We start from the raw sequence: 23806 nt of genomic DNA, 5'->3' as shown, positions 1-23806 counted from the left end.
GAGAGAATTTTAGGCATTCATTTCTGATCAAAATCAATCAAATTCTTTCTGAAAGTTTGCAAAGGACCTTTTTAAAGGTCTTTGACAGTCCATTTTAAAGTCTATAATGGGATTTTCTAACGTCCCCATTGTCTGCATCAGACAAGAGCAGGACCATTCTTAAGGTCTGTAACAGACCTTTTTGAAGGTTTGCGGTGGACCTTCCGAAAGGTCTTGAATCAGGCAAGAGCTAAAGGTCTACAAAGGACTATCCTAAAAGGTTTTTATTGGACCATTCTTAAGGTCTACAAAGGGCTGTCCTTAAGGTTTGTGATTGACTTTCCCAGAGGTCTGCATCAGACAAAGGTTAAGGTCTACAAACTTAAGCACTCACCCTGTGGATCAATAGCCGTGATGGGTCCCAATTCTACGGGCGGGGCCCATGCCATACTTGTTCTTGGCGATGACGCGGAACATGTACTCCTGTCCCTCCATGATGCCAACGCACTCGCACTTGGACGAGGCAGTTTCAACGGGCTGCCTCCATGTGTGCATCTTGGCGTCTCTCCGCTCCACGATGAAGCCGATCAGGTCGCTGCCTCCGTCATCCTCTGGGTCGTCCCAGTTCAGGAAGATCATCTTGCGGGTGACGACAACAGGTTTCAGGTCTGTGACAGGTCCGGGGACATCTGAAGATAAAACAATATTAGCATTTTTATTTCAATTAATTGCAAGTAACAGTCAACTTTTATGGACTTCCACTCACCCATGACCTCCACTCTGGTGGCAGCAGCCTTGGTGCCGCTGGGGTTGCAAGCGGAGATATGGTACTTGCCACAGTCCTTCCTCTGGACGTTCTTGATAGAAACGACGCTGTCGTTGCCCTCAGTGAGGATCTCCACGCGGTCTTTGTCAGGTTGGCCGTCATCCTTGGTCCAGGTGATGGACGGGTAGGGTTTACCTGTGACTGTAGCAGGTACACGGAGAGTCTCTCCGGCTCTGATGATCACGCCGGCCTTGACGGACAGTTCCATTTCAATCACCGGCAACTCTGTGGAGGTCAACCAAGGAATAAAAAGCTTTGAGTGTTCAACACTGAATTACACAACATTTGACCTAATGAATCCCAGTTTCAGTCTTTTTAATTTTTTTGCTTTGTTTTGTTTCTTTTCCCAGCTGACCTGCAGGGATTCCTGACAAACACGGACTCTGTGAATCCCGGTGTTCCCTCTCCGGCAGCGTTTGCAGCCGATGACTCTGACCTGGTACTTGGCTCCCTCACGGACTCCAAGACAGTGAAGGCCCGGGGACTTCCACGGACGCTCTGTAGACCTGGACCAGTCCTTGTACCAACCACTGGCCTGAAGAACCACAGAACAAATAAATATTAGTTAAAGGTCTTGAGGTGAGTAAGTCTGATTTGACAAATATGAACCTGCAGCTGCAGCGAGGCAGGGAGCTGAAAACAAATATGAGTAAAGCTGAAAAAGCTCTGACCTTATCCACGTGGTATCCCAGGATCTCTCCTCCGCCGTGTCCTTAGGTGGGTCCCACTCCACGTCGATGGAGTGGTCAGTGGTCAGCACCACACGGGCAATTGGAGGTCCAGGATAGGTACTAGAGTGTCACAAATAAACACAGATGTACCTCTGAGATTATATTTACAACAGTATCTACTTCACAGAGTTGGGAGGGTTTACTTTAAAAATTAGAAGAGAAAATCATTTTTTTTTTTATGTAAGGCAGAAAAGATTCAGAGCAAGTTAATATTCTGTCATAATTAAAGGACTCCAATCCTTATCAGCAGCATATGACCAAACTTATTAAATTAAATAAACAGTTTCTCCTGTATTGTTTCTGGGGCAGAAATTTTAAGCAGTTTGTAATTTCCTACAAACCGTCTTTTCACGCTGGGACGCCTCGAGACAAGATAAATAATCTTGATGATCTGGAAACTACAAAAGTCGTGAAGTTTATGTGGTTCTTTATTTTAAAATTGTAATCCTGCAAATAACCCCCACTTTTACTAAATGTATCGGTAATCTGATTCCGTCTTTGTTTCTGTTACTAACAGACTTTGTATCCTATTATGTAACGTTTATTCCATTATTCTGTTTCCCCCCAACTCTGCATGTTAATGATTCTTATAACGCTTCTTCATGATTCTAGTTTTTGGATTAGCAGTTGTTTTGGTATTTCAAACTATTTAATATTCCAACGACAAAAGTGCGACTACACAGAGATGAGCATTGATTTTACTCCACTCTGACAGATACAGAAACGCTGATCAGTCGTACTGAACACAAGGTTTAGGACCGTTTACGTACAGATCGGAGCCTGGGCCGTCTTGGGTTCGGAGGGCAGGCTGAACTTTCCGGGGCCGGCCTGGTTTTCAGCCGCCACCCTGAAGATGTAAGTCAGCCCCTCTTTTAAATAATCCTTTACTTTCGTTTTCTTTCACAATCAGTCTTTTAGATTTTACAATATATTATAGAACACAAAATATGTTTTTCATTTGAAATAAAAATAAAAAGAACAAATTTAACTAAAGTTTCAGGGAAATTAATTTCCACTTTCTTGAAGCTTCTTGAAGAAGATTTCATAAATGACATCACCGTCCGCTACACAGGTCGTTGTAATTTCTTTTTAGCAGCTACAAAAAGTATTTTTTAAATATTGCTAAGTGTTGAAGCCCAAAAGTCATTTTTGTCCCAAATAAAAATCATCTAATCTTCATAAATCTGCCGGCAAAAAAGTATAAATGTTCTCCCAAAACAGCAGCTCTGAGAGCCATCCTCTTTCATCTTCACGCTCATTGTTTGTATTAACGTGACGGAGCTGCGACGTGTTGTTCATGGTGACGATTTTAAAACCCCGCTCACACGACCACGGTGATGTTGCAGATTCCTGTGCGCGTCCCGGCGCTTCTCCACACTGGCGCTAGTAGCGGCCGCTGTGCTCCCTCTTGGCCTTGCTGATGTTGAGGTGAGGTGGCGCGTGGTGCTGTGCAGAGCGATCTCCTCGTCCGCCTTCAGCTCCTCCTCGTTCTTCGTCCAGGCGATAGCGGGGCCGGTTTGCCGCTGTAGCGTCCTGACAGCGTGCACGTCTCCAACCTTCACTTCACTCATCTTGTCCCTGAAGTCCAGGTCCAGATGGGGGGTTTGAGGGGGGGGTTAAAAACAGTTAGATATCTGCTGCTGGTGCTTCTGGAGATTAATGTGAACAATAATAAAGTTCTGTAAACTGTACAGCGACAAACAACCTACATTAGTTTTGTATTTTAATGAAAGTAATTTAAGGAAGATGATGTTGTCTTCGATCAGAATGTTTACACAAATAACATGTACAAGAAAAACCAGGAAAATTAATTAGTTCGAATATAACATTATTATTAGGTAATCAGTATTATGCTGCTTCACTAATGGCCACAAGGTGGAGTTGTTGGTGCTTAAATATATCAAGTTTCATTTATTAAGTTACCAGAACTGTAAAAACATCATGTTTTAAGTACTGTAAGCAGCGCGCTGTGGGTAGAACTGTATCATACGTTACACACGCAGTGGGCCACGCCCCCTCAAAATGTTGGTAACCAATACGAGAAAAACTGTTAGTCGAACTCAAGGTTTTGTTCGGGGGTCGTCTAAATATGTTACGTACAAAGTCTGGTGAAAATTAGAAGAAATAGGTTCCGAAATAGTAAGAGCGCGTTACCGGAAAATTCAAAAGGGCCGATGAATATTGTTTTGCTGAGCTCACGTTTCGTGAGTTATTTGCTAAATTGCATAATAACTGACCACATGGTGGCTTGTTGAGTCCATGCTTCAATATGTCTCCAGGTACCAGGTGTGATTACTTGTGTAGTGTTTATATACTGTAGGTGCACTCCCATAGACGGCCATTCAAACAGATATTACATGAATCTCTGGTTTTCCTGAACTGAATAATGTTTTGCGTCACTCACCGATCTCGTCTTTGCACTGCACGGGTTTTGTGGCGAAGGACGGTTTCTCCTTGTCCACCACTTGTTGATGGCGGAGACTCTGAACTCGTGGCTCGAGCCTCCTTCAGCCGTCAGATGGAATTCCTGCCATCAGCTTCGTGTCTCCGCGACTCGTACGAAGTAGACCCGGCCGAGCATGCGCGACTCGAGGACGTACTCGGTCACCTCGGCGCCGCCGTCGTACTTGGGCGCTCTCCGCACGACGGAGAGGAGTCCTTGTGACGGCGGTTTATCATCAGGTCTCGGGACGCTCCGGGAACGGCTGCAGGAGACGTCGTGAGACGGATTAAAGGACACTTTCAGTTCATCATGGTCAACATCTCGGTCTACGGAGTTCCTTGTAAAAGACTTAAATGTAAATATTTAAATCTAATTAATTTGTTTTAAGCAAAACATTGTCACGATTTAAACATTATGGAATAAAGTTTTCAATATGTAAATAATGAAGATTCAGTTTAAACATATAAATCTTTCTTTCAAGAAGGTTTCTCTGCATACCTTTTCTATATGTCTCGTGTGTGGTGTGGTGTGTGTGTGTGTGACGTACAGATGGGTCCTTGATGAGAACCATCTGTCGGTCTCGATGAACGGTCCCATGCCGATATGTTCTCCGCTGCGATCCTGAAGAAGTAGCCCTTGCCGTCGAGGAGTCCCTGCACCACGGGTTGTTCCTCGTCACCGTGTAGGACACGGACGTCCAGCCCATGCGGTCCGAACTCTCTTTCTCAATGATGTAGTTGGTGATGGCCGAGCCGCCGTCGTCCTCGGGGGAGTACCAGGTCAGCTTGCACGAGTTCGTTTGTCAGATTTTCGCCGCTGAAGGGAAGACCGACGGGCCGGGACATCTAGAGGGAGGACGGAGGGACAGGAAGTCAAGACGCAGTTCTTAGAAAGCCACATTAAATGTAAAACTGCTTCCTTTGCTGGAAGTCGTGGTCTCTGAGACGCTAACCATGAGGTTCAGAGGTGGGGGTTTGTGAAATGTCTTCAAAATGTAGTGTGTCACGTACATCTACTGTTACATGTGTACTAAACGGCGTCTTATATACAGACATTGTAGGTAAAAAAAGAAGAAGGAAATATCGGGATCCTCACAATTTTAAGATTAAAGTTGTGAATTTACAATTAAGAAAACTAGATTATCTCTGGATTAAAATGGTGCATTACGAGAAAAACTACCAAATTTATGGGGAAACAATGTGTATTTATTCTCTGAGATTATCACAAGTAGAGTCATATATATATGTATAAATCATAAATCTACAAGAAGAACATCGATATAGATATTATCTACGAGAAAACCCCCCCACAAAAGATTCTCTGAGATTAATAAATCGTATGTTTGCGAGAAAGAAACTTGTGTTTCTTTTGGTATCAACAACATCACAACCCTTTCTCAATAACCACTCTGCTCGCCGTGACGTTGGTTGGAACATGTCCGTATGCGGCTGTATCTATGAACTCTATGAGTTTCTGATATCCCCCCGCTCCCCTGCTCACCCGGACCTCCAGACTCACGGCCTTCTTCCTCTCCCGCCCATCGTTCTTGGCGCTCAGCGTGTAGATGCCCTGGTGCTGCCGCCTGCAGTTCTTGATACCAGTGAGTTGGAGATGCCCGTCGTCTCCACCGGCCTCCTTGGGCACCTCTGCGTCGTCCCGGCACCAGGAGATCTGCGGGGTGGTTTACCGGACACGTAGGCGATGATGCGGATGGTGCCGCCGGCGTGGACCACAGATCTTTCTCTTCACCGAGGCATCCAGGTCCATCTAGGGGGAAACTGTGGGGAGGAGGAGACGTTTAATATACATCTATTTAAAACACCGGACGCACCGTGAGGTGGAGCAGAGACGTACTTGTTCTGTCTTTGACCGATCAGCTCGGACACGAGACCGGATCTCCGGGCCGGCGGCGTTCACGGCGCGGACCCTGAAGCTGTACAACCGCCTTCCTTCAGCCCGGCCACCACAAACTACTCGTGCCTCGAATCTCTGTGTCCTTCGCCTGCAGAGAGAAGGGACGGAACGAAAGAGAATTTAAAAGTGTTTTCTACTTTAATCTGAGGATCCTCGTTCTCTTCACTGTGTGTTCATTAAAGACCTTGTTCTCTTTTTATCATTACGTTTATTATTAGAATATAAAAAGTTGTCAGACTGGCAGTTATTTTACTTAAGACCTCACAATGTTTATCACATATATGTATTTGTACTATGTTGTTATCCTGACACACGACATCTATTGCAACGTCTGTCCGTCCTGGACAGAGGGCTAAGGACAGGTTAAGGACAAGGTCTAAGGACAGAGGGTTAAGCAAGGGTCTAGGACAGGGGCTAAGGACAGAGGGTCTAAGGACAGAGGGTGTAAGACAGAGGTTAAGGACAGAGGGTCTAAGACAGAGGGTCTAAGGACAGAGGGGCTAAGGACAGTAAGCAGAGGGTGTAAGGACAGAGGGTCTAGAGGTAAGGAGAGGTCTAAGTAACAGAGGGTCTAAGGACAGAGGGTGTTAAGGACAGAGGGTCTATCTCGATCCTGTACAGTCTGTAAACACAGAGACAATGTAATAATTTATGATAATGGAATATATAAATACCTTTGATTTGATATATGTAATCATTTGTGTCAATATGTTTTTACACAAAAGGTTTAATTACAAAAAACGTATAACTATCAAATAACAAAGAAATCTTCAAATGAAATCTTCGTTGTCCCCAAATCTATAAATGTTCAAATATTCTCCTATTAAAATTATTGTTGTGTGTGTGTGTGTGTGTGTGTGTGTGTGTGTTGAGAGATGTTTCTGACCTTCTCCAGCCGTCGTCTCCTCGGGCTCTTCTCCTCCTCGATGCTGATCATCAGCGCCTCCTCTGTGCCTTCTTCTCCTCCTCTTCCTTGTTCACCTCCTTGAATTCGGCGATGTAGCCCGTGACCTTTGACCCTCCGTCCGCACGGGGGGGATCCACTCCAGCTCCACACACGACGACTTAGTCCAGTCCGTCACCTTCGGGGTGGGCGGCCCGGGAGGAACTACACACACACCACACACATTTAATCTCACGTCTGGTGACAGCTGCAATATACTCAGGAAGAAAGTCAACGTTTCCGGATTAAAGTCACAAGATTTAAGAGGAATTCTTTTTTTTTTACTGTAATCAAAGAGAATATTCAAGTATTTTTCTCGTACATTTGTCACTTTAATCTCAGAAAATAAAGAAACGTTTTTCAGAGTTATTTCTTAGTATTATAGAAGGACTTTAAGTTAAATCAATTCAGGCTTCAGATTCCGGGTTCAAGAGTTCGATATAAAGTCTTATCTGTAAACTCTGAGACGATTCTTACCGATGGGGTCTCTGCAGAGCACGGGGTCAGAGGGCACGCTGGGCAGACCACAGCCGGCGGCGTTGGCAGCGATGACCCTGAACTGGTAGAAGGAGCCTCCCTGCACGCTCAGCACCTCAAAGTTGTTGCCCAGAGGCAGCGCCCGGATGTCTCGCGGTTGGTGCGAGACCCAGCGCTTCCCCGTGTCTCCTTCTTCTCCACGTAGTATTCGGTGAGGAGGAGCCGCCGTCGTACTTCGGCTCGTCCCAGTTGACGGGTCATGGAGTCCAGAGAGACGTCCGTCACGGTGGGCTTCTCGCACTGACCCGGGACGCTGCAAAACGTCAATACATCATATAAATAACTTGTGAAGTTCATGTGACTTTATAACTAAAACACAAGTTCACGTGAATGTTCTCTGCTTTAAATATCAAGTACAAGTCAAAGACAAGTTTATTACTTATTCTTGTATTAGCTGTTTTATTTGTGCGTGTTTAGTTTGTGCGTTTGTAAGATTGTTGTTTTTCTATGATTCAATTTCAAACATTTGGAAGTTCTGTAAATACATAAATAATGCAGAGCTGCTCGATTAATCATATTATAGGGGTGAATATTGAGATCATTATGATTTTAAATTATTACTCACTAACATGCATTTTATTTATTTTTTTAAATGATGTTGTATTTTATCGGATTTTTCTTAAACTTTAAATTGAATTCAACTGAAAAATATTTTTAATAAATGAATAATGTAAAAAACTAATAAGTAAAATAATTAACTCCACAAACTACTGAACTTATGTTCAACATTTTGGTAAAATTTGTTCAACGTCAGCAGCTCAGCGGTGACGGTGAAAGGAGAGTGGAGCGCTGGATTTATTCATCACTGCGACTCATCTCATTTATCATCATCTTGTTTTCATGGGACTCTTCACCTGCAGAGCTCTTTAAGGGAAGCTCCGGCTCCACAGGTGTAATAAAGGATGTGAACTCACTGAAACAGGTTTCGGGCCTTCTCCGGCTCGCTGACCAGGGGGGCCCGACTCCGAACTTTTTCTGGGCCATGACTCTGAACTCGTACTCGTGGTTTCCGTCAGCCGGGTCACCAAGTAGGCACACTCCTTGGGGTCGTTGGAGATGTGACCCAGGACTTCCTGTTTCTCTCACGCTCTCCCACCACGTAGTTGGGATCTTGGATCACGCCGTCGTCTTTGGGAGCGTTCCAGGCCAGGCCAATCCTCTCCGCAAACACCTCGGTGAACTCAGGGGGCCGACCGGCGGGCCGGGGGGCCTGCAGGGAGGAGGGGGGAGGGAGGGCTTTAGATTTAAATTTATTCATATGAAGAATGAACAAACAAGCAGTCAAAACCGTTTCAATAATAAAGAAATATTAGTACATCAGAAGGTAACATTTATTATATGTTGATAATAAAAACTGAACATGTACAAATACATATTTAGCTCCTGTTCTATTATTTCTTATTTGTAACATATTGAGACTGAAAATAAAACAACTTAAAGTGTGTTGAATCAGGAGGTTTGTGTATGAATGAATGAAACAGTAATACATACTGATAATATGTTCAATACTAAACTGCATCTTGTTATTTTGCACAATATATACTATATAGTATATAGTATATATATATATATATATATATATATATATATATATATTCTCACCAAGCACAGGCGAGCTTGATGTCCTTGGTGGCGGGTGCCCAGGCTGTTGGTGGCCGTTAGGCTGTGAGGTGACGCTGTCATGCGGCTGGCCTGCTGATGAAGCACGTGCACTGTCCTGCGTCACCAGTTTGTTCATGTGCTGGTCGTACTGCACGACGGCCTTTCTCCTCGGGTTTGGCCAGGCTGGCTTGTGCCAGGTGAGCCGCGGGAAAGGACAGCCTCTCACCTTGCCACGAGCTGACTCACTGTCCTCCTCGCCCTCCCATGGCCTCACGCAGCTCGATGGTGGGAGCGCCTGCAGAACACACAGCAGAGGCTTTATGAAAGGATCCCATGACATCATCATCTTCATACTCAACGTCTAAAAATGTCATTCACAGTTTGTTACTGTGCTTTTGGAAAATGAGACGGTGTGTAATGTGTGTTATTGGATATTGGTGAATGTGATGATGTTGCTGTTCCGTATTTAAAACACAGAAAGTGACCGGCAGCAACAAACAAACTAACAAGAGGAGAGATTTGAATACAACATCCTAACTCTTAGAGCAAAAGCTTTTGTCCTCAAAATATTACTTTAAAACTCTGTCCTCTGATTGGCTAACGCGACTGTCACTCAACATGTCTGATCCTTGATGACCAGGGTCTGCGGTGGGCGAGGGTCGGCTGGGTCCGGCGGCGTTCACAGCTTTTACTTGAACTCGTATCTCCTCCCTGCAGATCAACGACAACAGTCAACAGTGGAAACTTCTCATCTTCATCACAAAACATTCATTTATTAAACGTTTTTAGGAAACACAAATTAAAATATCTGGATTTCTCAAGCAGGTAAACATTAAGTGCACAATACTTAAATTAGTTTGTGACATTAAATAACTTATTTGAAGTGTCTTTTTCCAAAACTTTAAACTAGGGTTGTCGAGTTTGCGTGTTAATTTCGATTAATTATCACAAAAATAACGCAACATAATATTAACCCAGATTATCCGCTCTTAGTATGCCCCTAACTTCTGTCAGACAGCACTACGACTCCGACAGTCTACGTCACAATATCTTAGAATCAGTTGATTAAGAGAAATAAACTGAAACCAATGGCAGCCTGGAAAGAAAAAATGTCCTGACACTAATGAGTGTTTTGAGCATTAATGAAGGCCGGCCGCAGAGTAAGGAGCACAAAGACCGACCTCCTTCAGGGTCCTCCACACGAAGCTGGCTCTCCACGTCTCTTTGTGCACTGCTTCCCACGTCTCCTTCTCCTGCCGCTGGTGCCCAGCCAGACGCTCGATGACGTAATGCTTCATTCCACGAGAGCCGCCGTTGTTTTTGGAGCTCCCAGCTCAGAGTGACGGTGCTCTTTGTCACCAGGTTGACCTTTCACCTTGGTGGGGGGTCAGGGGGGTCTGAGGGAGAGGAGGACAATGAATAGGAGGATTAGCATTAGGTATTGCAGCTGTATCTCTGTAGTTGATTAGCGTGTGTCCTCACAGATGGGGTCTCTGGCCCGGCAGGGTCGGCGGTGATGGTGAACGGGCCGAAGCAAGTCTGTTCTCAGCTCGGACCCTGAACAGGTAGTCCTGACCTCCAGCAGCCCGCACCACTAGGCCTGGCTGGCACAGGCAGCATTCACCTGATAAACAATCAAACCACCATCATCGTTAATCAATCGTGTTTTTTTTGCTCTAAAACTCAACAGTTATTGTTATTCTAAAGTAGAGATTATTAAGAAAAACCTGGAAGAAACATTGGTTGCTAATAGTAGCTGTAGAAACTGAAACTTGAGGACTAGCATAACTGGACTGAGAGTGTTTACCTTTGTCCAGGCTTGTCAGTGACACATTTCTTCTCGATAAGTAGCTCTTAATTCTCTCTCCTCCATCATGTGGGGAGTTTCCAGATAAGCCTCATGGTCCGCACGTTGATGTCAGTAACCCTCAGATCCTTTGGAGGTCCAGGGACGTCTGACCGGAGAAAAAATACAGAATGAGCTCAAAGCATAACAAAACAATGAGTCAGAAACTCTGCCACTCGGATCTATATCTATAATATACAAACAACTTGGACATACCGGGACATGTGACTCTGACGTTGACGTGTTTTTGTCCAGACTTGTCTTGGGGTGATGGTGTAGCGACCAGAGTGACTCTCAGACTGACGGTACGGTCACAATGATGGGTGTCTGTGGACTCAACCTGAACACACAAAAACAGTTTGACAATAAGACTTAAACCCATAAAACATGAACACAACTGACCTTTAAACAAAACAACAGCATTTGTAGCATGCTGCTTTTTAATACAATATAAACACATTGTTTAATCACAAAGACAAAGTGTAATGAAAAGCAGGACATGTGGTGAGAAAGTCCTGTGCTGGTCTCACCCTCGGATTCGACAGGCAAGCCGTGTGCAGTTTGTTCTTCGGTGGGACTTGGCTTGCGGTGAAGTCCGCAGGTTACCTTGGGGCAGGGCGGCCTTAATGGTCGGGGATCCTGAACGGATCTCCAGCACGGATGCACAGAAGGTCGTCGACCATGATGTCGATGGAGATGGAAGGAGCAACTGTCGAGTACGAAACATCAGTTGCAATCAGTGACAAACTAGATGAAGGATAATGATAAAAGTTATCATCCATTATTGCAATGAGATTTAAAGTAGGACTTACGTGACTCTCAACCAGAACTCGCCAGTGCGGGACGGGTCAGACTCGCCAATGTCGTTGACCGCGAATCCTGAAGCGTGGGGTAGTGTTTCAGTTCACGGAGGCTGGGCATAGTAAACTCAGTGGTGGGGACGAGGGATTCGAGGTCGTTCACTCTCTGCCACCCGGATAGCCTCATCCTGGATCTCGACTATGTACCTTTGATGGGACTTCCTCCGTCCCTCTCTGGTGCTTCCAGGCCAGCGTGACACTGTGTTTGTGTCTTATCAGTCACCTCAGGAAGCAGCAGGCATGTTGGAGGAGCTGAAGTAGAGATCAGCAGTTTTGTAAAAATAGTACCCAATTTGGGAGAATCTAATCATCTCCCAAAACACAGAGGAACCATTCAGCTCATGCTTTATGATCGGTCAAAGAACTTCAATAAATTATTTAAGTTTAGTTCGATATGTAGGATATGTTGTTTTTTACTCATGAGTGGATCGACAGCAAAGGCAGAGTCGGACGGTCCGCTGAATGGTCCAGTTTCCTGAGAATTGCAGGCAGCAACTCTGAACTACGTACTTGTTCCTTCGACCAGGAGGGTCGCCTGGGAGAAGGAGAAAATGAAGGGGGTTTAACAGACTCTGTGGCTACAGGCCTTCCTTTCTGAAGGTCTGTAAAAATACCTTCATAAAGGTCTTGACAGACAATCTTTTAGCTCTGTAATGGGATTTAAAGGGTTTGTAATGGACCGTCCCAACGGTCTGCATCAGACAAGAGCTAAAGGTTACAAGGCCATCCTAAAGATTTGTGATGGACAATTCAAAGACCTCCAATGGATCTAAGACCAGGCATCCTAAAGCTGTGAGACGGATCTTACAGTTTGTAAACGGACCTTCTTAAGTACTGTGACAGACCATGATAATTTCCTGTGAAAGTAATTTTTAAATCTCTCTAACACGGCCTTTCTAAAAGTCAATGGCAAGCCTCCTAAAATGTTTACATTCTGTATGTAGGAAGGTTGAAAAAAGTGGGTTTAAATGCAGATCCTACACTTGCCAGGTTACTGTCTGCAAGCAGTAGATCCAGAGTGCAAAACACTGAGGCAACAATTTACATTTATTGTCAACACTTAAAAAATAAATAAAGCCTGAGCAGCTTACCTGGTAATCCCAGCCTTTAATGCCCCTCTTTGTGAGCATCTGTTGACTTTGGCCCAGTAGGCAGTGCTTTCTCCCTCTTCTCCAACCAGTAGCCGATAATCATAGAGCCGCCGTTGTCTCTGGGAGGCTCCCGGTTAGGGCCATGGAGGTCTTGGAGTACTTGCAATGGTTGGTTCTTGGAGGCCAGGAAGGCCGTAATGGTCTGTGCTCAAGACTTGCTCCGTTGCACGGGGTCAGATTTACCGTAACGATTCTCGGCTTTGACCCGGAACAGGTAAGACTTGTTGGTCTCCAGGTTTACACCTGCAGGAGGGGGAAGTGATGGTCCCGTTAGAGTGAAATAGAACTTGTAAAAAGCTATGACCACACCCTATTATATTATCATTACTAATATTATTATTTCAGGACATACCCCATATTCTTCTCGATGATGCTGCTGTTAACTCCACCCACTGTTGTTCAGGAGGAGCTTCCCTGTCCTTCTTCCAGTCGGGTTCCTCAGTCACCACTTCCTTCTTCTCAACAATTGATTGGTCAGCTCGCTGCCACCGTTATCCAGTGGGTGCGTCCCACTGTAAGTGGCAAGACTCCGCCCTGATGTTGGACACTGAAATATTCCTGGGTGAAGGGGTCGGTCTGAGAGGAGAATAAAATAAAGTAGTACATACATTATTTACTTTTGCTCTGATTGAGTCCGTGGCATGTGTTCAACTCACCCGCACCATGACGGAGATGGTGTGTTTGGCCGAGCCATGTTTGTTGGAGGCACACACAGTGTAGCTGCCGCGGTCCTCCTGGTGGCTGTTGGGATGGACAGCTGGTCTTTGCTTCATCCTGCCGGTAACCTGTCTCGTCTCCAGCAGCAGAGTTCTGGTGGGCTCCTCGATCACCACGTCATCCTTGGACCACTCGATCTTAGGGATGGGGGGCCCAGGACATCAGCGGGGATCTCAATGGGCTCGCCCTTCTTAACGGTAATGGGAGTCGCCTAAAGTGCTTCAGCATGTGGACCTCAGGAACACTGAGAGGGACGGACGGGAACGAAACCAATCAGCACACAAGAAAAATGCGCACCTCTAAAGGTTTAATACTATTTATATTCTAATACATCTTGAGAAATACTCTGCTTGGACCTTTTCTTGAATACAAACGTGGGTAAGGCTTTCAAAGACGCATTATAACATCCGGTCATACCTTCGTCGTCCTGGATGAAACATTCAATGGGATGGATGGTTCGCCTCTCCAATTAGGTTACAACTTGATCCTGAACTCATACTCCAGTCCTCTTCCAGGCCCCTCCAGTCATGGTGCATGTTGGGGCAGATCTCTTGTGTTTCAGAGCTCAAGGCCTGCTGGTCCTGCCTCTCTTTCTTCTCAACAAGTATCCGATACGGGCTGCCGCCGTCATTACGAGGTGGCTTCCAGGTCAGTGTGATGGAAGTCTTGGGCGCTCTGTTGTGGGTAGGTGGAACTTTTCGGGTATGATGGTGGCCCTGCCACCCAGTCTGTCCATCACTCTGATTGGCTCCTGCAAGTCCGCCGGCTCGGACTCTCCGGCGGCGTTGACCGCCAGGACTCTGAAGCGGTACAGAGTGTCGTCCTCCAGGTTGATCACCTTGAACTTGGTCTCCTGGCAGGAGTCTGGAGTCTGGTTCACCTGAAGGCAGCAGCAGGACCAGAGTTCAGGTCACATTGTACAAAGATTTAAAGAGTATCTTCTGATACACAATGAAAGTAAATGATGATTGTTTGGACTTTGATTATAAATAAGGTGGCAGAGTGCATATAAAAGCACTAAAAAGTGCAGAGATCAGTCCAGTAAAGGATGTGCAGACATGACGATATTACATGTAAGCCTTTATAGACCGAACACAATGAAATTAACTTGTATTTTGTATTTTGCTTTAATACTGGTTTAATGCTTAATACTTAATACTTAATAATATAATATAATAATAATAATATAACTTAATAATATGGCCTGGTGGTCTAGTGGTACGCCTTCCAAACAAAACACTAGAAGGTTGGGAGTGACCTGTAATGTAATCCTCATGAAACCTGGAGACTCACCTTGAGCCACTCCTCCTCTCCCGCTTTCTGGAACTCCAGCAGGTATCCGAAGATCTTTCCTCGGCCGGTGTCGGCCGGCGGCTTCCAGGCCAGAGTCACGGACTCCTTGGTGAAGTCGATGACCTGGAAGTTCACCGGGGGGCTGGGTTTCACTGCGGGGGGGGGGGGGGGACAGGGCGGAGTTAATGCAGCAAGCTACAGAGAACACCGACGAGCTGCAGGAGGAGGAGGAGCTCCACTTACCGATGGGGTCTTTGGCGAACACGGGTTTGGACGGAGGACTCGGGTCTCCGGCTCCCACCACGTTCTCAGCGCTGACTCTGAACTCGTACTCGCAGCCCTGCAGCAGCTCCATCACCCAGTACTCCACCTTCGGAAGATCCTCTCCGTGTTGCAGTGAACCCACCTGGAGCACAAACACGAGCAGAGAAGCTTTATTGGGCAGAATTTCTATCACACATTTATATTATTACAATAAACAGTTTTTAACTTTTCATTCCACTTCATCTTATTCTATTTATATGTAAAGATTTTACTTTGGGGTATATATATATAATATAAATGCATTAAATGTATATATTTCATTAAATCTGTACAAAGTATTGGCTGTAAAAAGAGTAGCTGTGACTTATTATTGTTTATTATTTTATTAACACTAAACTACAGCGGGGCAGACCTTCAGAGCTGTGTGTGTGTGTACCTGTTGCCATGGTCTCCTTCCTCTCCACGATGTAGCCTGAGATCGGTTTTCCTCCATCAGCGGGGGGCTCCCAGCTGATGAGGGCAGAGTCGCGGTAGACCTCCTTTATTATGGGCTGTTTGGGGGCGTCAGGCACGTCTGTGGAGGAAACAAACGGATGATCAGACTCTGGATCTTCTGTTTCTCAGCTGCTCCATAACAAGCGGCGTGCACTCACTGAAGATGTCTCTGGCTCGTGTCTCTGAGGACAGCAGAGGCTCGCTGACGCCGTAGATGTTCTGCGGCCATGATCCTGATGATGTACTCACGACCTTCGATCAGCTTCGGCACCTGAACACAGTGGGAGGCGCAGCGTCAGCACTGAGGAGGTCTTTACGCACCGGGGGGGCTTTCCCCTTCATCTCCAATGTTGCTTTTATCAAAATTACTTTTACAAGGAATGTGAATATCACACAGCAAAAAAGGGAAATAAATGTATGAATAACTAAATAACATGTGAATAAAGGCATCAACCAAACATTAATAACAATAATAATAATAATAATAATAATAACAGTAATAATAATATTAATAATAATAACAATAATATTATTATTAATAATAATAATAACAATAATAACAGTAACAATAATAATAATATTATTAATAATAATAATAGTAACAATAATAATAACAATGATAATAATAACAATAATAATAAAAGTAATAATAATACACTTTATTTATAGAGCACTTATTAAACAAAGGGTTAAAATACCAATAAATTATAATAATAACAAGTTTTCTTTCTGTATCAATAATAATAATAATAATAATATGCGGGTGTTTCAACATGCCACCCCCCCCCAGTATTCCCGGCCCCACCTTGCAGGACGTCCTGGTGCAGGACGAGGTGACGGGCATCCACAGGTCTCTGTTGGTGTCTCTTTTCTCGATGATGTAGTTGGAGATGGCGCAGCCTCCGTCGTCCAGAGGGGGGCTCCAGGAGATCACCATGTAGTTCCTGTAGACCTCGTTGAACTCCACGGGACCCTCGGGAGGCTGAGGACGGTCTGACGGGGGGGGGGGGGAGAATCACACAGGTTCATTTCACAGCAAACTAATAAACTCTCTTTGGGTTTTACTGCATCCTGTCTGCATGCCGTGCACGTCGGCGTTCCTGCCACATGAAGTAATAAACTAAACTTCTCCTTGTATTTCCTAACATATCCTTCACTTCTTTGTTTTCTTTAAATAATCCTTTACTTTCTTTTCTTTTCACAATCAGTCTTTTAAGATTTTACAATATAATTATAGAACACAAATATTTTTTTCATTTGAAATAAAAATAAAAAGAACAAATTTAAACTAAAGTTTCAGGGAAATTAATTTTCCACTTTCTTGAAGCTTCTTGAAGAAGATTTCATAAATGACATCACCCGTCCGCTACACAGGTCGTTGTAATTTCTTTTTTAGCAGCTACAAAAAAGTATTTTTTAAATATTGCTAAGTGTTGAAGCCCAAAAGTCATTTTTGTCCCAAATAAATCACTAATTCTTCATAAATCTGCCGGCAAAAAGTATAAATGTTCTCCCAAAACAGCAGCTCTGAGAGCCGATCCTCTTTCATCTTCACGCTTCACTTGTTGTATTAACGTGACGGAGCTGCGACGTGTTGTTCATGGTGACGATTTTAAACCCGACTCACCGACCACGGTGATGTTGCAGATTCCTGTGCGCGTCCCGGCGGCGTTCTCCACACTGGCGCAGTAGCGGCCGCTGTGCTCCCTCTTGGCCTTGCTGATGTTGAGGCTGAGGTGGCGCGTGGTGCTGTGCAGAGCGATCTCCTCGTCCGCCTTCAGCTCCTCCTCGTTCTTCGTCCAGGCGATAGCCGGGGCCGGTTTGCCGCTGTAGCGTCCTGACAGCGTGCACGTGTCTCCAACCTTCACCATCATCTTGTCCCTGAAGTCCAGGTCCAGAGTGGGGGGTTCTGAGGGGGGGGTTAAAAACAGTTAGAATATCTGCTGCTGGTGCTTCTGGAGATTAATGTGAACAATAATAAAGTTCTGTAAACTGTACAGCGGACAAACAACTACATTAGTTTTAGTATTTTAATGAAAGTATTTAAGGTAAGATGATGTTTGTCTTCGATCAGAATGTTATACAAATAACATGTACAAGAAAAACCAGGAAAATTAATTTAGTTCTGAATATAACATTATTATTAGGTAATCAGTATTATGCTGCTTCACTAATGGCCACAAGGTGGAGTTGTTGGTGCTTAAATATATCAAGTTTCATTTTATTAAAGTTACCAGAACTGTAGAAACATCATGTTTTAATGTTACTGTAGCGCCGCCTGTGGGTAGAACTGTATCATACGTTACACACGCATGGGCCACGCCCCCTCAAAATGTTGGTAACCAATCAGAGACAAACTGTTAGTCGAACTCAAAGGTTTTGTTCGCGGTCGTCTAAATATGTTACGTACAAAGTCTGGTGAAAATTAGAAGAAATAGGTTCCGAAATAAGTAAAGAGCGCGGTTACCGGAAAATTCAAAATGGCCGATGAATTATTGTTTTGCTGCAGCTCACGGTTCGTGAGTTATTTGCTAAATTGCATAATAACTGACCACATGGTGGCGCTGTTGAGTCCATGCTTCAATATGTCTCCAGGTACCAGGTGTGATTACTTTGTGTAGTGTTTATATGACTGTAGGTGCACTCCCATAGACGGCCATTCAAACAGATATTACATGAATCTCTGGTTTTTCCTGAACTGAATAAATGTTTTTGCGTCACTCACCGATCTCGTCTTTGCACTGCACGGGTTTGGTGGCGAAGGACGGTTTTCCTTGTCCCACCTTGTTGATGGCGGAGACTCTGAACTCGTGGCTCGAGCCTTCCTTCAGCCCCGTCAGATGGAACTTCCTGTCCATCAGCTTCGTGTCTCCGCCGACTCGTACGAAGTAGTCCCGGCCGAGCATGCGCGACTCGAGGACGTACTCGGTCACCTCGGCGCCGCCGTCGTACTTGGGCGCTCTCCAGACGACGGAGAGGGAGTCCTTGGTGACGGCGGTGATCATCAGGTCCTCGGGACGCTCCGGGACGGCTGCAGGAGACGCGTGAGACGGATTAAAGGACACTTTCAGTTCATTCATGTCACATCTCGGTCTACGGAGTTCCTTGTAGAAAGACTTAAATGTAACATATTTAAATCTAAATTAATTTGTTTTAGCAAAACATTGTCATCGATTTAAACAATTATGCAGAATAAAGTTTTCTAATATGTAAATAATGAAGATTCAGTTTAAACATATAAATCTTTTCTTTCAAGAAGGTTTCTCTGCATACCTTTGTCTATATGTCTCGTGTGTGTGTGTGTGTGTGTGTGTGTGACGTACAGATGGGGGTCCTTGATGAGAACCATCTGGTCGGTCTCGATGAACGGTCCCATGCCGATGATGTTTCTCCGCTGCGATCCTGAAGAAGTAGCCCTTGCCGTCGAGGAGTCCCTGCACCACGGCGTTGTTCCTCGTCACCGTGTAGGACACGGACGTCCAGCCCATGCGGTCCGACTCTCTCTTCTCAATGATGTAGTTGGTGATGGCCGAGCCGCCGTCGTCCTCGGGGGAGTACCAGGTCAGCTTGCACGAGTCGTTTGTCAGATTTTCGCCGGCGAAGGGAAGACCGACGGGCCCGGGGACATCTAGAGGGAGGACGGAGGGGACAGGAAGTCAGACGCAGTTCTTAAGAAAGCTCACATTAAATGTAAAACTGCTTCCTGTTTGCTGGAAGTCGTGGTCTCTGAGACGCTAACCATGAGGTTCAGAGGTGGTTTGTGAAATGTCTTCATAAACTGTATGTGTGTCAACGTACATCTACTGTACATGTGTATACTACAGGCGTCTTATATTACAGACATTGTAGGTAAAAAAAGAAGAAGGAAATATTCGGGATACTCACAATTTATAAGATTAAAGTTGTGAATTTACAATTAAGAAAACTCAGATTATCTCTGGATTAAAATGGTGCATTTACGAGAAAAACTACCAAATTTATGGGGAAACAATGTGTATTTATTCTCTGAGATTATCACAAAGTAGAGTCATATATATATGTATAAATCATAAATCTACAAGAAGAAACATCGATATAGATATTATCTACGAGAAAACCCCCCACACAAAAGATTCTCTGAGATTATAAAATCGTATGTTTGCGAGAAAGAAACTTGTGTTTCTTTTGGTCATCACAACATCACAACCCTTTCTCAATAACCACTCTGCTCCGTGACGTTTGGTGACACATGTCCGTAATGCGGCTGTATCTCGTAACTCTATGAGTTTCTGATATCCCCCCCGCTCCCCTGCTCACCCAGGACCTCCACGATCACGGCCTTCTTCCTCTCCCCGCCCTCGTTCTTGGCGCTCAGCGTGTAGATGCCCTGGTGCTGCCGCCTGCAGTTCTTGATCACCAGTGAGTTGGAGATGCCCGTCGTCTCCACCGCGGCCTCCTTGGGCACCTCTGCGTCGTCCCGGCACCAGGAGATCTGCGGGGTGGGTTTACCGGACACGTAGGCGATGATGCGGATGGTGCCGCCGGCGTGGACCACGATCTTCTCCTTCACCGAGGCATCCAGGTCCATCTCAGGGGGAACTGTGGGAGGAAGGAGACGTTTAATATACATCTATTAAAACACCGGACGCACACGTGAGGTGGAGCAGAGACGTACTTGTTCTGTCTTTGACCTCGATCAGCTCGGACACGAGACCCGGATCTCCCGGGCCGGCGGCGTTCACGGCGCGGACCCTGAAGCTGTACAGACCGCCTTCCTTCAGCCCGGCCACCACAAACTTCGTGCCTCGAATCTCCGTGTCCTTCGCCTGCAGAGAGAAGGGACGGAACGAAAGAGAATTTAAAAGTGTTTTTCTACTTTAATCTTGAGGATCCTCGTTTCTTTCACTGATGTGTTCATTAAAGACCTTTGTTCTCTTTTTATCATTACGTTTATTATTAGAATATAAAAAGTTGTCAGACTGGCAGTTATTTTTACTTAAAGACCCTCACACATGTTTATCACATATATGTATTTGTACTATGTTGTTTATCCTGTACACACGACATCTATTGCACGTCTGTCCGTCCTGGACAGAGGGTCTAAGGACAGAGGGTCTAAGGACAGAGGGTCTAAGGACAGAGGGTCTAAGAACAGAGGGTCTAAGGACAGAGGGTCTAAGGACAGAGGGTCTAAGGACAGAGGGTGTAAGGACAGAGGGTGTAAGGACAGAGGGTCTAAGAACAGAGGGTCTAAGGACAGAGGGTCTAAGGACAGAGGGTGTAAGGACAGAGGGTCTAAGGACAGAGGGTCTAAGAACAGAGGGTCTAAGGACAGAGGGTGTAAGGACAGAGGGTCTATCTCGTATCCTGTACAGTCTGTAAACACAGAGACAAATGTATAATTTATGATAATGGAATATATAAATACCTTTGATTTGATATATGTAATCATTTGTGTCAGATATGTTTTTTACACAAAAAGGTTTAATTACAAAAAACGAATAACTATAAAATAACAAAGAAATCTTCAAATGAAATCTTCGTTTCCCCAAATCTATAAATGTTCAAATATTCTCCTATTAAAATTATGTGTGTGTGTGTGTGTGTGTGTGTGTGTGTGTGTGTGAGATGTTTCTGACCTTCTCCCAGCCGTCGTCTCCCTCGGGCTCCTTCTCCTCCTCGCTGCTGATCATCAGCAGCCTCCTCTGTGCCTTCTTCTCCTCCTCTTCCTTGTTCACCTCCTTGAATTCGGCGATGTAGCCCGTGACCTTTGACCCTCCGTCCAGCACGGGGGGGATCCACTCCAGCTCCACCGACGACTTAGTCCAGTCCGTCACCTTCGGGGTGGGCGGCCCGGGAGGAACTACACACACACACACACATTTAATCTCACGTCTCTGGTGACAGCTGCGAATATACTCAGAGAAGAAAGTCAACGTTTCCGGATTAAAGTCACAAATTTAAGAGGAATTCTTTTTTTATTTACTGTAATCAAAGAGAATATTCAAGTATTTTTCTCGTACATTTGTCACTTTAATCTCAGAAAATAAAGAAACGTTTTTCAGAGTAATTATTTCTTAGTATTATAGAAGGACTTTAAAGTTAAATCAATTCAGGCTTCAGATTCCGGGTTCAAGAGTTCGATATAAAGTCTTTCCTGTAACTCTGAGACGGATTCTTACCGATGGGGTCTCTGCAGAGCACGGGGTCAGAGGGCACGCTGGGCAGACCACAGCCGGCGGCGTTGGCAGCGATGACCCTGAACTGGTAGAAGGAGCCTCCCTGCACGCTCAGCACCTCAAAGTTGTTGCCCAGAGGCAGCGCCCGGATGGTCTCGCGGTTGGTGCGGACCCAGCGCTTCCCCGTCGTCTCCTTCTTCTCCACGTAGTATTCGGTGATGGAGGAGCCGCCGTCGTACTTCGGCTCGTCCCAGTTGACGGTCATGGAGTCCAGAGAGACGTCCGTCACGGTGGGCTTCTCGCACTGACCCGGGACGGCTGCAAAACGTCAATACATCATATAAATAACTTGTGAAGTTCATGTGACTTTATAACTAAAACATCAAGTTCACTGTGAATGTTCTCTGCTTTAAATATCAAGTACAAGTCAAAGACAAGTTTATTACTTTATTCTTGTATTGAGCTGTTTAGTTGTGCGTTTAGTTTGTGCGTTTGTAAGATTGTTGTTTTTCTATGATTCAATTTCAACATTTTGGAAGTTCTGTAAATACATAAATAAATGCAGAGCTGCTCGATTAATCATATTATATGGGTGAATATTGAGATCATTATGATTTTAAATTATTACTCACTAACATGCATTTATTTTATTGTTTTTTAAATGTAATGTTGTATTTTATCGGATTTTCTTAAACTTTAAATTGAATTCAACTGAAAAATTATTTTTAAATAAATGAATAATGTAAAAAACTAATAAGTAAAATAATTAACTCCACAAACTACTGAACTTATGTTCAACATTTTGGTAAACTATGTTCAACGTCAGCAGCTCAGCGGTGACGGTGAAAGGAGAGGGAGCGCTGGATTTATTCATCACTGCGACTCATCTCATTTATCCATCATCTTGTTTTCATGGGACTCTTCACCTGCAGAGCTCTTTAAGGGAAGCTCCGGCTCCACAGGTGTAATAAAGGATGTGAACTCACTGAACAGGTTTCGGGCCTTCTCCGGCTCGCTGACCAGCGGGGGCCCGACTCCGAACTTGTTCTGGGCCATGACTCTGAACTCGTACTCGTGGTTTTCCGTCAGCCGGGTCACCAAGTAGGCACACTCCTTGGGGTCGTTGGAGATGTGGACCCAGGACTTCCTGTTCTCCTCACGCTTCTCCACCACGTAGTTGGTGATCTTGGATCCGCCGTCGTCTTTGGGAGCGTTCCAGGCCAGGCCAATCCTCTCCGCAAACACCTCGGTGAACTTCAGGGGGCCGACCGGCGGGCCGGGGGGGCCTGCAGGGAGGAGGGGGGAGGGAGGCTTTAGATTTAAATATTCATTCATATGAAGAATGAACAAACAAGCAGTCAAACCGTTTCAATTAATAAAGAAATATTAGTTACATCAGAAGGTAACATTATTATTAATGTTGATAATAAAAACTGAACATGTACAAATACATATTTAGCTCCTGTCTATTATTTCTTATTTGTAACATATTTGAGACTGAAAATAAAACAACTTAAAGATGTGTTGAATCAGGAGGTTTAGTGTTATGAATGAATGAAACAGTAATACATACTGATAATATGTTTCAATACTAACTGCATCTGTTATTTTGCACAATATATACTATATAGTATATAGTATATATATATATATATATATATATATATATATATATATATATTCTCACCCAGCACAGCGAGCTTGATGTCCTTGGTGGCGGTGCCCAGGCTGTTGGTGGCCGTTAGGCTGTAGAGGGCGCTGTCATGCCGGCTGGCCTGCTGGATGAGCAGCGTGCACTTGTCCTGCGTCACCAGTTTGTTCATGTGCTGGTCGTACTGCACGACGGCCTTCTCCTCGGGTTTGGCCAGGCTGGCTTTGTGCCAGGTGAGCGTCGGGAAAGGACAGCCGCTCACCTTCGCCACGAGGCTGACGTCACTGTCCTCCTCGCCCTCCATGGCCTCACGCAGCTCGATGGTGGGAGCGCCTGCAGAAACACAGCAGAGGCTTTATGAAAGGATCCCACTGACATCATCATCTTCATACTCAA

The 23806-nt window shown here is 44.9% G+C and overlaps 1 protein-coding gene across 1 annotated transcript in view; it reads right to left on the bottom strand.

Moving 5' to 3' along the window:
• Positions 1-23806, bottom strand: part of ttn.2 (titin, tandem duplicate 2) — a 282695-nt gene that overhangs the window by 85961 nt on the left and 172928 nt on the right. The window contains 6 exon segments of the mRNA XM_029427369.1: positions 19898-20179; positions 20256-20406; positions 21220-21443; positions 21763-22077; positions 22746-23045; positions 23447-23743. Coding sequence (XP_029283229.1) covers positions 19898-20179; positions 20256-20406; positions 21220-21443; positions 21763-22077; positions 22746-23045; positions 23447-23743 — 1569 coding nt within the window.

Source organism: Cottoperca gobio, unplaced genomic scaffold (genome assembly GCF_900634415.1).
Source record: "Cottoperca gobio unplaced genomic scaffold, fCotGob3.1 fCotGob3_315arrow_ctg1, whole genome shotgun sequence".
Taxonomy (NCBI): Eukaryota; Metazoa; Chordata; class Actinopteri; order Perciformes; family Bovichtidae; genus Cottoperca; species Cottoperca gobio.
Note: the sequence above shows the minus strand (reverse complement) of the source record. Positions and strands in the feature narration are given on the sequence as shown.